At 36.7% G+C, this 16,257-nt stretch overlaps 1 protein-coding gene across 5 annotated transcripts in view; it reads right to left on the bottom strand.

The window, feature by feature from the left end:
- The window catches only part of ABCC9 (ATP binding cassette subfamily C member 9), a 143,159-nt gene that overhangs the window by 82,518 nt on the left and 44,384 nt on the right, over nucleotides 1-16,257 (bottom strand). For all 5 annotated transcript variants that reach the window (XM_009425746.4, XM_063785876.1, XM_016923817.4 and 2 more), the window contains exons 13-16: nucleotides 14,324-14,364; nucleotides 13,080-13,222; nucleotides 6,870-6,978; nucleotides 1,809-1,916 (exon numbers count right to left, since the gene is read on the bottom strand). In XM_009425746.4, coding sequence (XP_009424021.1) covers nucleotides 1,809-1,916; nucleotides 6,870-6,978; nucleotides 13,080-13,222; nucleotides 14,324-14,364 — 401 coding nt within the window. The remainder of the gene's footprint in view (nucleotides 1-1,808; nucleotides 1,917-6,869; nucleotides 6,979-13,079; nucleotides 13,223-14,323; nucleotides 14,365-16,257) is intronic.

Raw genomic sequence — 16,257 nt, 5'->3', positions numbered from 1 at the left:
TAGAACAGCAATGAGAGTGAATGGATTACATTTACAAAATATAGGTGAATTACACATACATAATGTTGAGCAAAAGAAGCAACACACACACACATATACACATATTTAAACTTTTAAGAAACTAAAAATATGTTATTAGGGAGGCAAGCATAGCAAGAATAATCAAGGAAATGATGACTATAAAAGACAGGGTGACAATTATATCTCAGGGAAAAATATAAGAAGACAGCAGATATATGTGTTGGAGCATTTTCTGAGGGAGCTGCTGATATAAATATGTACTTCTCTGCAGTATGTTGTATTTCACAATAAAAATATTTCAAAAAATATATTATTACCAATTTGTGAGCTTTCACCATAAATAAAAAATTAATTTGGGCTTGAAAGTGAGACTGAAACTGCGGAGGCCATTCAGAAGCACAGCAAAGTCAAAACCATTGATAAGCAGCTATTTTTCTTAATGCATGAATGGTCAATTTTGGAAAAAAAATTCATAATAGTCTCTCTTTTCTTTCAAAAAGAAAATTAATGAAACACATGGAAAAGACATATTTTTAGATTCCTACTATAGTGAACAGAAAATGTCAATTAAAAACTGGCCCTGTTTTTTATTCACCAACACATTAGTTGTTATCTGGGCATAGTGGGGAAACAACAGCATAGAGGACCATTTCCAATCTCTCATTCCTTATCTTTTCATAGCCCCTAGTTCACACACTGCCTGAACATTATAATCGCCTAGGGAACAACACACACACACACACACACACACACACATTTTTTAAAGCTTTGTAGGTGATTCTAATGCATAGCCAAAGTCAAGAATCACTAGAGCTCTCTTTAAAATTCATATGTGACATATCCTTTTAACCCCAAAACAACCACACTAAAATGGCATGTCCACCTCAAGATGGGCAAACCATGGCTCAATGAGGCATAGTAATTTGCCCAAATATCATGCATCAAATTAGTGGAAAAGGGAGGGCTAGCACTAGCTTGTTCCACTCAATCACATGTTTGTTCTGATTATGAAGTGGCTATTGTGGGAAGGTATTGTGTCAGGTGTCAAGGAGAGAGAGACCTAAACATAGCTCTTGGCTCTACTATAAACCCCATACTGAGCCTCCCCCTCTCTCTGACTGGCCTAGGCTGTGCAGGAGAATTGGATATCCTCCAGTAGCCAATGCAGCCAGTTTGCTAAGTTTCCAGGACTCTGGCAGCTCCCATGGATGGAGGCCTTTGACTGCTGCCGGCAGCTCTTCCAATTCCTGCACAACACTGATTACTCCCTCTTATCCCCAACTCTCGGTTGCCTGTTCTGCCTTAACTTAAGCACAATGCCTGGGGAGAGTCCAAATAGCCAAGTTTGAAATGAGATCAAGGGCAGTACCGGGAAACTGGTGAATGCATACACTAGTCTGAGTCTCCCCTGATTGAAAACAATGACTATCTAATTTATATTCCTGAAATTTGAACTTATAATATTGGTATTCTCATGAATCAATTTATTTGGTTGATAAACATAGGAATACCAGAAAAAATACATGTGACACTAGCTTCTAAAGCAGATTCAGAAGAAAGTCACATTTTCTGGTTATTGAAATGTGCTGCTGGAGCAAAAATTGTGGTTGGGAGATGAGGAAGAACTGACAATTAAAACTCAGAATTTTTTAATAAATGTTATTAGGGTTAATGACAACTGTAAAAACAATTTAAAGGCACAATTTGGGACACTTTCGCAGAACTTCACCATAAAATAGTAACATAAATGTTTCTATTCATGTAAGAATCCAGGAAATAAAAATAACCTTTATTGCAATGTCCTCTGTTTCTGCGGGACGTAGACGCCGTGTTGATTGCTCATAGCTGTCCAGGTGATATCTTCCAGGCTGTTTCCTGTTTATAGTTTTTGGCTGCTGCATTCCAAATGGAAAAGAACACAAGTTGAGGCTTTATTAAAAAAAGAAGGTTTACTGAACATTTACTCACATTGCTACCTAAGTTCCAAGAAAAAGAAGTGGATGTTATATTTTAATTATTTCAGTGACTCCTTCATAAAAAAAAATGAAAAATTCTTAAGCTATAGTTAAACCTCATTCACATGCCTCTTGAGAAAAAATGAAAATATGAAAACAGGATACTTGCAAATGATGGAAGTTAAAGTACAGAGTCCCAAACTAAGTTTTGGATAATCTTTCTCCAATGATATGGATGGATTATGCCCAGGCAATAAAAACAACTGCATGGTGTTAAAAGGTGATCAGATTAACTCAGGTCAAACTAGAATCCATCTGTTAGGCTATGATATGGTTTGGCTGTTGTGGGAGGGACCTAGTGGGAGGTAATTGAATCATGGGTGTGGGGATCTTTTCCCGTGTTGTTCTCGTGATAGTGACTAAGTCTCAGGAGATCTGATGGTTTTACATAGGGGAGTTCCCCTGCACATGCTCTCATGCCTGCCACCATGTAAGATGTGCCTTTGCTTCTCCTTTGCCTTCCACCATGTTTGTGAGGCCTCCCCAGCCATGTGGAACTGTGAGTCCATTAAACCTCTTTCCTTTATAAATTACCCAGTCTCAGGTATGTCTTTATTAGCAGTGTGAGAATAGACTAATACAGTTATCAGGCTTGTAAACATTCCACCCGTACATTATTGATAATTCTCTGAATCATGAGGATTTTTAATCTGATACACTCACATAAATCAGATTGAGCTACACGGCACCCAGCTTCTGCTATGGATTGACAAAAGCATAAAGATCTAGATTTTTTTTTGTCCAAAGATATTACAGTGTTTCATCAGGAGATCCATAAGTCTTATAGAATGATCTAGTCTATCTCAAATGTTATAGCCCTATTCCTAGTCAATGGACTAAAACATCCTTAATAAAGAGGATGCCAGCTGAGTTGTGACAGTCTTCACATATTTAAGGTGAATGTAAGTCATATCTAGAAATTTGTCATTCTCTAATTTTTTGGTTCAGTTTCACACAGAGATAAATGGCTAAAGAGAAAGTAGAATATTTAGCTCATAAACCTTCTAATCTGGAAAAATTTTAAAGCTCAAAATTTCTTCCAGAAACATATTGAGTCAGTATTTCAACATAAATAATTAACTTTTATTTTTTTGAAACAGAGTCTCACTCTGTCCCCCAGGCTGGAGTGCAGTGGCATGAACACAGCTCACTGCAGCCTTGACCACCGAGGCTCAAGTGATCCTCCCACCTCAGCCTCCTGAGAAGCTGAGACTACAGGTGCATTTGCAACCATGCCTGGCTAACTTATTTGCTATTTGTAGAGACAGGTTCTGCCTATGTTGCCCAGGTGGTCTCAAACACCTGGATACAAGCTATCCGCCCATCTCAGCTTCCCGAAGTGCTGGGACTATAGGTATGAACCAATGCACTCAGCCATAATTATCTTCCTACTCAAATACCTTATAGAGACTATGAAGGCTAAGTAATAATACACTTTAAACTGTTAAGTTACCTAGAAAGGAAACGATTCTAGAATTGTGAAAGTTGTTGGTTTTGGGGGATTATTTTTTGGCCTGGAACTGCAGGTTTAGCTTTTTTAAAAATCCATTGGGTTCTACTATGGGAATTAGGAATGTACTCAAATAATCAGTAATTTAATCCAAACAAGATATTGCTCTTCCAATTTCCATCAACTGGTGTATCAAGAGAACACCCAAACTGTCAAATAGTACATTGCTAGGCTACATGCAAATAAATACACAAATTAAAAAGCCACTGAAAAGATTAGAAAGTAAGACACTAGCAGTGGTTCTGTCACACAGAAAATACTAATATATTTTGACTTAAAGAGAGAGAGGAGGAGAGTATGTTCATGAACTTTATTTTAGTTTTGTTTTTCCTTCCTACAGCCCTCACAAATACTCCTGGAAGTACACTGCATGAGAGGTTGTAGAAAGCCACTATCCTTTAGGCTAAGTATATTTTCCATACAAAACAGGTCTACACCTACATATAAAATGTACTGTCTTCTAGAGTCTTTAATTCTGTAACATTATTGCCCCCACAGGTCCAAAAGAAATGACTTCATGCCCTTCGCAAAACTAAGAACAGGGTGGGAAGAGTAGATGTGTTGACAGAGATTTGAGTCGAAGTTCCACAGATGTAATATGAAGAGACTTTGGCCCTAGACTGTCACTAATTCTCCATGGAGATTCTACAGCCAAAACCACTTAACTCTAAGCTTTTACAGAATACATAGTATCTTAAGCACTCTCAAGAAGGAGTTTCCATTAGTGTTATTTTCAAACACACAGCTTTTTTCACTCCATTTAAAAAAGTTTGTCATTTGTGGTTTGGCCCATCAGCAGTGATGAATGACCCTGAAAGACATCAAGAAGTCCAGTCTGGTTTCAATAACCCTGAAGATATTGGATGCATTTGAAGGGGATTCTTTTTTTCTTTCCAAAACCTTTTCTCAGTTCAATTTTTCTTCTATGCCACATCTCATACAAAAAAATTCTTCAGATTTCCCTAACTCCATGAACTTGACCTCCTATATGCCGTTTCTTGAGGTCATCTCACTCTGCTTATCCCCCTATCTCTGAAAGACAAGTTCCTTGGTAGTCTAGGACCATCCCAAGAGTGACGAGACTGGTTCTAATCAAATATTTGATCCCCTACTGCCTAAAAGTTTAGACACTCTTTAATGCATTTTTGTCTTTGTGTCCATGTCCACACACTAACAAACAAGCATTTTGAGGTGTTGTTCCTCCAGCACATATAAACATGGCTGGTGGTCCCTTCTCAGACAAAATCACACCCATTCAGTAAAACAACTTAACAGAAAGTGAAAAAACAAAAACAAAAACAAACACCTCCAGAATAACAGAAGGAAACGAGTCTAAATATAACCACAAGATTGCCTTTTTTAGCAGTTTTAAACATGATTTAAAAATATATAATATAGATTGATTTCCTGGGAAAAGCTTTCCAAGTTCCAATCAGTTCCAGTCAGGAGACTGATTGTGTTGGTTCACATAAATGGTAAATATATTCATATTTTTTCTAATAGTAACAATTATAACTAACATTAACTTATGACTCACGGTGGAATAATGCTTTTCTACTTTGTGAAATATATTAATTTTTAAGAATTTCTTCAAAATTTTTTAGACACTTCAAGAAAGTGGTATAATCCAGTCATTGATTTAAATATTATCTAATGGCTAATGGCTCTTAAATTTATATCTCCAATGCTTATGTCTCTTCTTGGGTTAAGAAGTATCTCAAAACTTGCATGTGCAAAATGTACCTCTTGATTCTACCTCAACACCATCTCCTCATTTCTCAGCCTCCCTATTTCAGTTAATGGCTATATCATCTACCCAGAAGTCAAGCCAATAACCTAGGATTCTTCCTTGAGTCCTCTTTCTCCCTCATCTCCTCCATCCAATCTATCACAGGTCTTTATCAGCTCAATGTCTAAAGTGTACACTGAATTTGATCTCCTTTTTTCACAATATCCACTGCAACTGGACCAAAAGCTCTAATTCTAACCATCATCCTCTCCTGCCTATATTATTATAATGACTTCTTTACTGATCTACGTGTTTTACTCTTTGTCCTCCACTGACTTCCCTCTACACAGAAAACAACAACATAATCTTTTAAAAATATAAACAAAAATTATATTACTCCCTACTTTGAAACCTTCCAATAATTTCCTATTGCATGTCAATAAAATCCAAACTCTTTCCATGGCTTACGAGGGCCCTCAATCATTGTTCTCGCATCATGTCATCTTTCTCTTCTTCACCAGGCTCCAACCACAGTGCCCCTCTGTTCCTTGAACACACCAAATTAATTCCTACCTCAAGATCTTTGCATCTACTAGTTTTCTTGCATGGAATGCTCTTTTCCCATAAGTTTTCAGGAAAGGTACCTATTTTTTATTCAGGTCTTAGCTCAAATGCTGGCTCTCCAGAAGGGCCTTCTTGGAAATGACCACCCTGCTTCAAGTACCCAATTCACTCTCTAATACCCTCTTTCATTTTCTTCACACAGTGAAACTATGTTACTGTTTTAATTTGCTTATCAATTCCTGCCTCAAGAAAGCGAATTCTGTGACAGGAAGGATATCACATGTCTTGTTTATTGCTACAACCCTAAATCTTGGCACAAAGCACAGGGCAGCCAAAAAATCAAAAACACAGTCATATATTTAAATAAAGCTTATTCATATTACATGTAATGCATGACAAAATAATATTGACTATGTTTCTAGATTTTATGTAGATACTAAGTAAATATTTGTATCATGAATAAATGAACTGGTCTATAACTTACAAGATTCAAGTTTTAATTCTAGCTCTACCACTTAGTAATCTTATGACTTTATTTGAGCCTCATGACATGCAAAATAAAAAGAGCTAGAAAATAAAAAAAGAGACAATGTAATGTAATTCAACTGGGAAATAAAAAGAGACAATGTAATATATTAAGTGGATCAAAAGGTAAAATGCATCAGAAAGTATGTTTTAAACTATAAAGTGTAGTATAGCTAAATGGTATTATAAGAAAATGGTGCATGAGTAGTAAGCTTATTTGGTGTTATTTTTATATACATTTGGAGTAAGCAAACTCTCAATTTCCTTTTGAATTAAACACGTCTTGTCTCCTAGGATAATTTTTTCTGGATTTATAAAGACAAGCCTTATACATTCGTCTATTGATTTTAGACTTGTGAGGCTGTAGAGAAGCAAGTGGTAATTTTTCTTCACATAGGTTAAAAAATAAAGCTTATAATCTCTTCTAACTCACTTGTATTAATCTGTCCATTCTGCTGAGACTGTCCTCTATTCACAACTTCCAAAACAAAAATAAAGCACTTACAACTCCAGTGTGCTTCTTACAGGACTCAAAAGGAAGCGAACTTTCACCAGTTCGCCAACTGTCGTCACCAATCTCATCACTCAAGAGAAACTCATTCAGCTTTTGAACACTGCAAAAAGCAATAAACACAGAATAAGAGTTAACAATAAAACCACCACCAACAAAGTGTTACCTAAATAACGACTTTAACACACATTATTATGGTGAGTAGGATGCCTGTGAGAGTCATTTTTCAAGACCAACTGGGAATTCAGCTAGATCAACCAAACATCCTAAATTGCTGAGGACAGAGGGGTTTCCAGGACATGGGACTTTCAGTGCTAAAACCAGAAAAATGTCAGAAAAATCAGGACCACTTGTCACCCTAAATTCAACAGAACCTTCTTTGCATTTTTTTGCAATTATATTCCTTGTCAAAAATAGTGAAGTTGTTTAGGAACTTGGAACAGGGTGGTTAAAAATAATACTAATGAGGAAAGTCCTCTTAGTATTCTAGTTTTACAAATGATGGGGAGGTGACGTACAGAGAAGCTAAGTAACCTGCCTAAAACCATTTAGCATGTAATATGCAAGGATCTGGAATCCTTGGCCACTGTGTATCTTGCTTAAGCACTATGCATGATTCACATTTTCTGAACCTGGCAAGGAGAGGGGCCTCTAGAGTCTTGCTGCTCAAAAGTTTCAGCCAAGGACCACCAGCATCAGCATCAACTGGGAGCTTATTAAAAACAGAAAATCTCAGCCCTGCCTCCAAATACGAATCACATTATGCATTTGACCAATACTCAGAGGCGCTTCATAAACACGTTACCATTTGAGAGGCCCTGCTCTAGAAGACTGGTTTGCCAACATTCTTTAATGTGACCTCCTTAGGCTGGGCACAAGACTCCTTGGCTCATCTACTCTACCCATTCTAATTTTCTCAAACCAGTGTCATAGGATCAGGAGCAAAAATAAATAAGTAAAACAAAGAAAATGATAATATGCTTTGTAAACATCATCCTAGAAATAAAATAATATACAAAAGGAAATTCAGTGAAGTTGCAAAGGAAAAGAAGTGCTCCTTTTGGCAAGCTAGGATGCAGCAAGTGGGAAAACTTGCTTGGCACATGCAGCAGCAACTACAGGGGAGGTATTGCCTTTGATAGGAAACTAGAAAATGTATGTAGGAAATAAATGGTTTCTTTTTTAAAAATTTTATTTGAACTTATAGTCAAGTTCCTCCAGACAAGTCTTCAGAACTTGTTTTTTGTGACACAATAACAAAATGAGAAAAAGGTAAATTTAATATAGTCTGTTGCCCATGATCTTTAAGTGTTTTGGCTTTGCATGCCATAGAAACATGATGGAAGACGAAAATCCATTGAGGCAATCTATTAGCTGTCAAATTGCACTTGCAGAGAACTAAAAGAGGTAATTATTTAGGAAGAGCTTCAGTTCATACACTTTCTTTGAGTCTTTGATAGCAAAGTCTGACCACATAGACTTGAAAAACAGTGTTATAAATGCCTTATGAAACATTATTTTATTCCTCTTAAATGGCAGTTATTCTTCTTCACTTTTACAGATTGTAATTGTCATTCTGTTCTTATGTTTTGAAAAGATTTGATTTTAAGAAGCGCAGCTCTGTCAATCAAAGGAATACCTTTAAACAATCTCACACTATGTCTCTGCACAAAAAAACAAAGTGGAGAAGCCAGTCTCATCTGCCTTTATAATTCCAAATATAGCAATGCCTGGCACATGTCATTCAAGGAATGTTTGTTCAATAAATCAAAGAAGGAATAAATCAATGATTCTGACATTAAGTAAAGTTGGTTGGTTCAATTCTCCATTCCCATTTCTAGTATAGATACAAATCACGAATCTTTCCAGTATAGACTCAAAGCTTTTATGGAATAAGTGAGCCCCACTCTTCCTGAGCATTGGAAGCAATGGTCCCTGACCTTGATTGAGAATGGGGACGACATTCTCTCTTCTTAACACCCCACTTTGAAACATCAATGACAAGGACCATCAATGGATGCCAATACTAACCTATCTGTGAACCTCTTACTTCCCTTCCCCTCCCATGTCCCCAGTCATTCTAGGCTCTCTGGCTGAGGATCTCCAGCACTGCTACTTTGTCATTGTTGTTGTTTGTTCCATGTCTATCTCTCCCACTAGACTGTGAACTCGTTAGCAGCAAAGATTTTCATCTTTAGAATCTATCCCAATGCCTAAAATATAGCATGGTAATTCCTAAAGAAATGTCTGATGAAATAATAAATGGGTAATACAAAAAGCATTTTCTATTCATACGAGGTCCTTTCAGAAATCACAGAGGTAAAACAATTATGGAAAATGCACAAATCCTGACCAAGGGTGAAGTAATTTCCACCATGCTTCCAGGTTTATATTTTTAAAATGCAAATCTGTGCATGTAATGACCCACTTCTTAAAGTGACAACTGGCATCCGGTTGCCTTTCAGCATCTTTAGCATCATCTAAAAGCTGCTCAGGAGTTTACTCTCGAGCTTCATGCCTTGATACTTCCCACATCAGAACGCTTCCTCCAATGACACTGAACTACTTTTAATCTCCTGAAGATACCAAGATTTCTCACCTACTTACCCACTTCTTCCCCATGAATATACTGCTCCTGCTGTTAAAACATGTTTTACATGTTTTCTCCAACTTGCCAAGTCTTACCTATTTTTAAGGATTCTATGAAAGAGTCACTACCTCCTTTAAATCTTTACCAACCTAAATGTCCAACAACAATAGACTGGATTAAGAAAATGTGGCACATATACACCATGGAATACTATGCAGCCATAAAAAATGATGAGTTCATGTCCTTTGTAGGGACATGGATGAAACAGGAAACCATCATTCTCAGCAAACTATCACAAGGACAAAAAACGAAACACCGCATGTTCTCACTCATACGTGGGAATTGAACAATGAGAACACATGGACACAGGAAGGGGAACATCACACACCGGGGACTGTTGTGGGGTGGGGGGATGGGGGGGATAGCATTAGGAGATATACCTAATGCTAAATGATGAGTTAATGGGTGAAGCACACCAACATGGCACATGTATACATATGTAACAAACTTGCACGTTGTGCACGTGTACCCTAAAACTTAAAGTATAATAATAATAAAATTTTTAAAAAAATCTTTACTGACCAGATAGTTTCCCTTCTCTCTCAAAAACTTCAAGGATGGCCATTATGGGCCATAGCATTCTGTGTATAGCTTTATAACACCATAACCCACCATACAGTAATTAGTTTCCCTTCCTGGTCTCTCTAACTAGGCTGTGGACTCCCTGCAGATTTCAGTCTTTTATCTTTGGAATTCTTAATGCCTAGCAATGTACCTGTATCAATAAATGAATGCATATCCACAGAAGATGCTCTGAGGCTTGGGGTAGAGATGAGTAAAATGGTGGTAAGATGGTGAAATGGAGATTTGTAACATACAAAGTGGAGAAGTGAGGCAAGCATTCTAAAAAAGAAATCACTCTTCTTCGAGCATTTTATTATTTTAGATAATAGTTACTTTTCATTATTCTGTTTTGTGAAAGTAGACAAGAACACTTCATCATAAAATGTCCAGAAAAATCAAATGGTGTTGGGTGCTGGGGGGTGTGAGGAGACAATCTGAATCACACCTGCCTCATTCTTCCATTTTATGAGGTATATACAGGTCTCAGCCATTGAATGCCATGAAGACCACTTTGGCTAATAAGCCAAACCTTATTAAAAGAAAGCATAGAATTGTTTTGGAACCAAGAATTGAACATGGTATGGAATTCTCCTCCGGTAGAGAAGTTTACAAGTCTCTTACATGCATGTATAGCACAAGTTTGACAGTGTGCTTTATCCCATTCTAACCCCACCAAGTTTCTAAATGTATTTAAGAGTGCAGTGAGGGATTTAGAATTTCCACAGTTCCTGAAGAGGAGATTTCAAAATCAGCTGACCAAAGTCTCCGATTATAAACAGGCTGCTCAACTCACTGTGGGCCAACTGGCACTAAAGGTTGGTCACGGGTTCCCAGGCACAGAAGAAAATGCTCTAAGTCCAGTCAACACTGGGAGAGCACTTATTTGGGTTCCCAGAACTAGCACACAGTGGGAAAAAGGATTAATGTTCTCTGCTTACCAGTCATCTCTGTAGGACCTGCAATTCAACCACTGAAACTCATTTGAGACAATCAGCCTTTTATAAGCAGATTCTGTTTGGCCTATGGCTTGGGAAATCTGGAACTGAGCCCTGAAGAAAGACTGGTCTTTATCAAACTGGCAAATGTCTTTTCCATGAGATGTGCAGAAGGGAGAGTGCTATGCAGAAATATACAGGGATATCCATCCTCCACTGTACTAGGATTTATTACCACAGAATTGTATACCATGGATTGGAGGGACATCCCTAGATTGTTTTCATTTTTTTTTAATCAAGTCAAAGTCCTTTTAATATTTGGTAACCTCCTGATTTCAGAGGTGTTATCTATTGCAAGTTATCAACTGCTTTTCTATCTCCACTTGTAGTACAAAGTCAAATTCCAAATAAAAGTGTAACCATGAAAGGGACAGTTGCTGAGTGGAGAAAATGAAAATAAGGACCAAAATAGCAGACTCTGGCCATTTATCAATTTTATTGTTTGAAGTAGCTTCCCTTCCAGAGCACTGCCTAATTTGGAAGTGGTGCTACAAAAAGTAGTCAGTGATCTGGACAAGTGTTTCAGAAGGCAGAACAATAAGAAAATGAGGGCAGATGTGGCCAGAAGGCTTGAGCTCCAGACACTAACAGCTCTAGAACTGGTTGTTAATGAATGTCTCAGAGGTTAACTTTGAAACTATGTTACACTATCATATTCTGTAAGAATTTGGTTTATAAGATGATTTATATGCATTTTAATTTTATTGGGCATTTAAGTGATTGTTAAGCCAATGCAAACTATTGGCTTAAAACTGAAAATTCTGGTATTTTGAATAATAAATTCTAGTTTTCTCAGTAAGATATAGACACCAGCACAATTATCTCATTTTAAAAGTCTTACAAATGATGTTCTATGTTTCCGTCAATTGCAACATGATACTTCATATATTTAAAGGCTCAATTTTCCAATTTTTCTTCAATATTGCGACATCTTGACACTTCTTTCAAAAGCCAGATATAAATATGATAATGATTGTTTACAAAGCATTCTGAGGTTTTATAGGTTTATAAAGAGCATATATCTAAAAAGAAAAATTCCTTTTTAAGAGTGTCTTATTTATGGGAGCATAAGACATATAGACTATCGTATAGGCAGTGTATCATCTAGTTTGGTAACACATTTTTATAAGTAAAAATGGTGGAAAAATGGTCTTATCATATCACATCTATTTTTATAGCTGTGCATTATGAGAAATTATAAAGAGACAAAATCTGCACTGGTTGGAAACACTATAGAAGCATATTTAAATGAGCAAAATACAAAATGGTTTTACAATTCTTAACCATTTTCAGAGACTTTAAGCCTGGATTTTTTTCCAGATTAAACTAAAATTAAAATAGTAAATGTGATGATGTGAACATTCTCTGTCACTATTGTTGCCAATATAAACTGGCACAGCTTTAGTGGAAAACATTATGGCTGTATTCATTTTTAAAAATCTTAAAAATGTGTGCCCTCTTTGACCTACCACCACTTCAGTGGAAAGCAACATACTCATCAAGGACCTCAAAGATGTGCATATTATTAGAACTAGTATCCCCACTTCTAGAAATCCAACCTGAGAAAATCATCAGAGAAAAGTTTACAGATAAACAGAGATGCGTGAACTTCAATGTTATTTATGTTAGGGAGAAAATAGAAACATTCTAAATGTTCAATAAAAAGGTAATTGTTAAATAAATTAGAATATTTCCAACATAGAATATTACATAGTCAGTAAACATGGGGCATTATAAAACTTAAATGAAGGGAGAATAATAAAAAAAAAGTGTAATCAGGAGACAAATGCTAGATAAATTTAAAATTTTTGTTTTGAAAAATTATTTTTACATGAAATAAATAAAAGACTGAAAAGTAGCATACCACAATTTTAACAATGGTTGTCTCCTGGCAGTGATTTTAATGTTCTTTTTTATATTTTTTCAAATACTCCTATTAGCACACATCATTTCTATTATCAATAAGCAAAACATGTCAGACACTTCAGTGCATACCTTATGATGGCTTTGACTGCAAATCTGACCACCGTGGAGAGCAGGAACAGTGGTGTGACCAGGATATGGAAGAGAGACAGTGAAGCAAAGGCCTCTGCAGGTTTCAGATTGTTTCCACTGGCATACGCATGGGTCACAAATGTCTGTGCAAAGAAAGGAGTTCTTTAGAGAAAGCTGGAAAAAGTTTCACACATGCGTACATTCAGTCTTAGAAACCTAACATATTCTGCTATGCCAGTATGTCCATTGTAACTATGATAACAATGACTTCATCCAAAACTCCCTAATTAAAACAATACTTGCTTTTGGTGAGTCCTGAAAGGCTTACCTGCAATTATAGTGGCAAACTTACGAGAAAGTTAGAAAAAAATTCTACTTACAGGTTAGGTAATTGACCCTGTCAGATTGCTAAGTTGGGAGAATAAAGGGATGGAGAACCCAGAGTTTTCAACAACCAGTCAAGCCCTTTCCAAGCAATACTAAATACTCCGGGAGAAAAAGAATGTTCTGTTGTTTTGGGGTCCTCACTGTTGTGGATCTTTACTAAAACTGTCAGCATTAATATCCAAAGAAGACTTATTTCCATTTTTTTTTTTTGAGACACGGTATCACTTCATTGCCCAGGCTAGAGTGCAGTAGCGTAATCGTGGCTCACTGCAGCCTCGACCTCCCCAGGCTCAGGTGATCCTCCCACCTCAGCCTCCCAGTTAGCCGGGACTACAGGCATGCGCCATCATGCTCAGCTAATTACATTTCTACAAATAATACCAGTTGCCGATTTTGTCATTTTAGTATGAAATATAATGCAATTATTTAAGATTTTCTGGTTATTGATCTAGCTCCATCTTGTTGTAAGAGTGTCTGGGAACCAGATCATTGAGATTAGAACAGTTAATTCCCAACCACTGTTCATTTTGCAATGTTTGCAAATGTACCAGTATACATTTGGCAATGTTTTGATTGTCGTAACTGAGGTTGCTACTGGCACCTGGTAGCTAGAAGCCAGGGATGCTGCTAAACCTCCTAACACAGAGGGCAGCCCCTAGAACAAAATTTATTTGGATTAAAATGTCCATAGTGTCTTTATTGAGAAACCCTGGATTAGAACTCTTGCAATGGAGACTGCAACAGAGAGAAGTCACAGAGGTGAGGTAATATATATTACTACCCACACATTCTTGCTCATAAATCATTTATAAACACTGACTTGGTTTCATTTCTAAAAGCGAGAAAAAGTGTCTTACAGCAAGAACAGCTGCTATGGGAATTGCTGCATTCATGAAGACTGTGGAAAGAAATAAAATGCATTAGTTTCATTGAACTGTGAAAACATTTTCAGTAACTTTAATCATCTATTATTGCTTTAACTTTCTTTGAAGACAGGACGGACAAAGAGTATTAAATGTCATTTTGTCTGGAGTCCACAAACATTTCCCAGTTAATATCTACTTGTGTGCAGTTTTATGAGCTCCCATACATTAGTCTTAACTAGTATCTGTTTTTCTTTATTGAATTTTTTTCTTATGAAATGTTACAAACAAAAGAATTCATATAAAATCATCCTTTAATGATAAAAATTATTAGAAATTAACAAATGTGTATTCTACAGAGGGGTTACAGTCTATCTTTTGTTTAGTCCACTAATTTAAATATGTGAAATCAGGTTATTACACAGATTAAAAACAAGAATTTGACATCACTTCGAGTTCTCTTTCCAGCAGTGATATTAATATTCATTTATGGCCCTTTCAGTTAATAAAACAACTCCATATCCTGGACTCTCTGCGTGTCTAAATATCTCTCCTGGAATATATTTAACTGTCATTGGATCAGCATGATATGCCTAGTTGAAATAAGAAAAACTCACATTTTAGCCTGAAATACTAGTGTTTGGAAGTAACAGTAAAAATAAAAAGCCAAGTTGGTGATTTATAGTCATACAGTCATAAACTATAGAATTTTAGGAACCAAGAAACCAAAGATAAAGTGAATTGTTGGTAACAGAGCCAGGCAACAGCAGAGTGAGAAGCTAGAATCTAATTTTCTTAACAGTAGAGGACTCGAGTTTTAAAAATCATCCGCTCTCAGGGATTATCCTTACCACCGTACATAGAACAGAATCAGACTGTGCTTTTGCAAGTCCAGATATGACTTAGTTGTCAAACATAGACTCTTGTACAGTACCGCGAATCCAAACACTGATCTGAGTTTTGTAATAACACAGATGAGAAGCCACATTTCTGCCTCAACCTTCTTTCTCTGACCATTGTCACCCTATTATATTTTATTTTAAGTTCCGGGATACATGTGCAGGATATGCAGGCTTGTTACATAGATAAACATGTGCCATGGTGGTTTGCTACACCTATTAAGCCCAGATGCATTAGCTACTTTCCTTCCCACTGCCCTCCTCATAGGCCCCAGTGTGTGTTGTTCTCCCTGTGTCCGTGTGTTCTCATTATTCAACTCCCACTTATAGGTGAGAGCATGTGGTGTTTGGTTTTCTGTTCCTGGGTTAGTTTCTGTTCCTTGGTTAGGATAATGCTTCCAGCTCCATCCATGTCCCTGAAAAGGACATCATCCTATTCCTTTTTATGGCTGCATAGTATTCCATGGTGTATATACCACATTTTCTTTATCCAGTCTATCACTGATGGACATTTGGATTGATTCCATGTCTTTGCTATTGTGAATAGTGCTGCAATAAACATACACATGCATGTATCTTTAAAATAGTATGATTTACATTCCTTTGGGTATATACCCAGTAATGAGATTGCTGGGTCAAATGGTATTTCTGGTTCTAGGTTTTTGAGAAATCATCACACTGGTCTTCCACAATGGTTGAACTAATTTACATTCCCATCAACAGTGTAAAAGCATTCCTGTTTCTCCACAGCCTCACCAGCATCTGTTGTTTCTTGACTTTTTAATAATTGCTATTCTGACTGGCGTGAGATGGTGTCTCATTGTGGTTTTGATTTGCATTTCTCTAATGATGAGTGATGTTGAGCTTTATTTCATGTTTGTTGGCCACATAAATGTCTTCCTTTGAGAAGTGTCTGTTCATGTCCTTTGCCCACTTTTTAAGAGGGTTTTTTTTTCCTCATAAATTTGTTTAAGTTCCTTGTAGATTCTGGATATTAGACATTTTTTAGATGGATAGATCGCAAACATT

The sequence above is a fragment of the Pan troglodytes genome, chromosome 10, assembly GCF_028858775.2.
Source record: "Pan troglodytes isolate AG18354 chromosome 10, NHGRI_mPanTro3-v2.0_pri, whole genome shotgun sequence".
Lineage (NCBI taxonomy): Eukaryota > Metazoa > Chordata > Mammalia > Primates > Hominidae > Pan > Pan troglodytes.
Note: the sequence above shows the minus strand (reverse complement) of the source record. Positions and strands in the feature narration are given on the sequence as shown.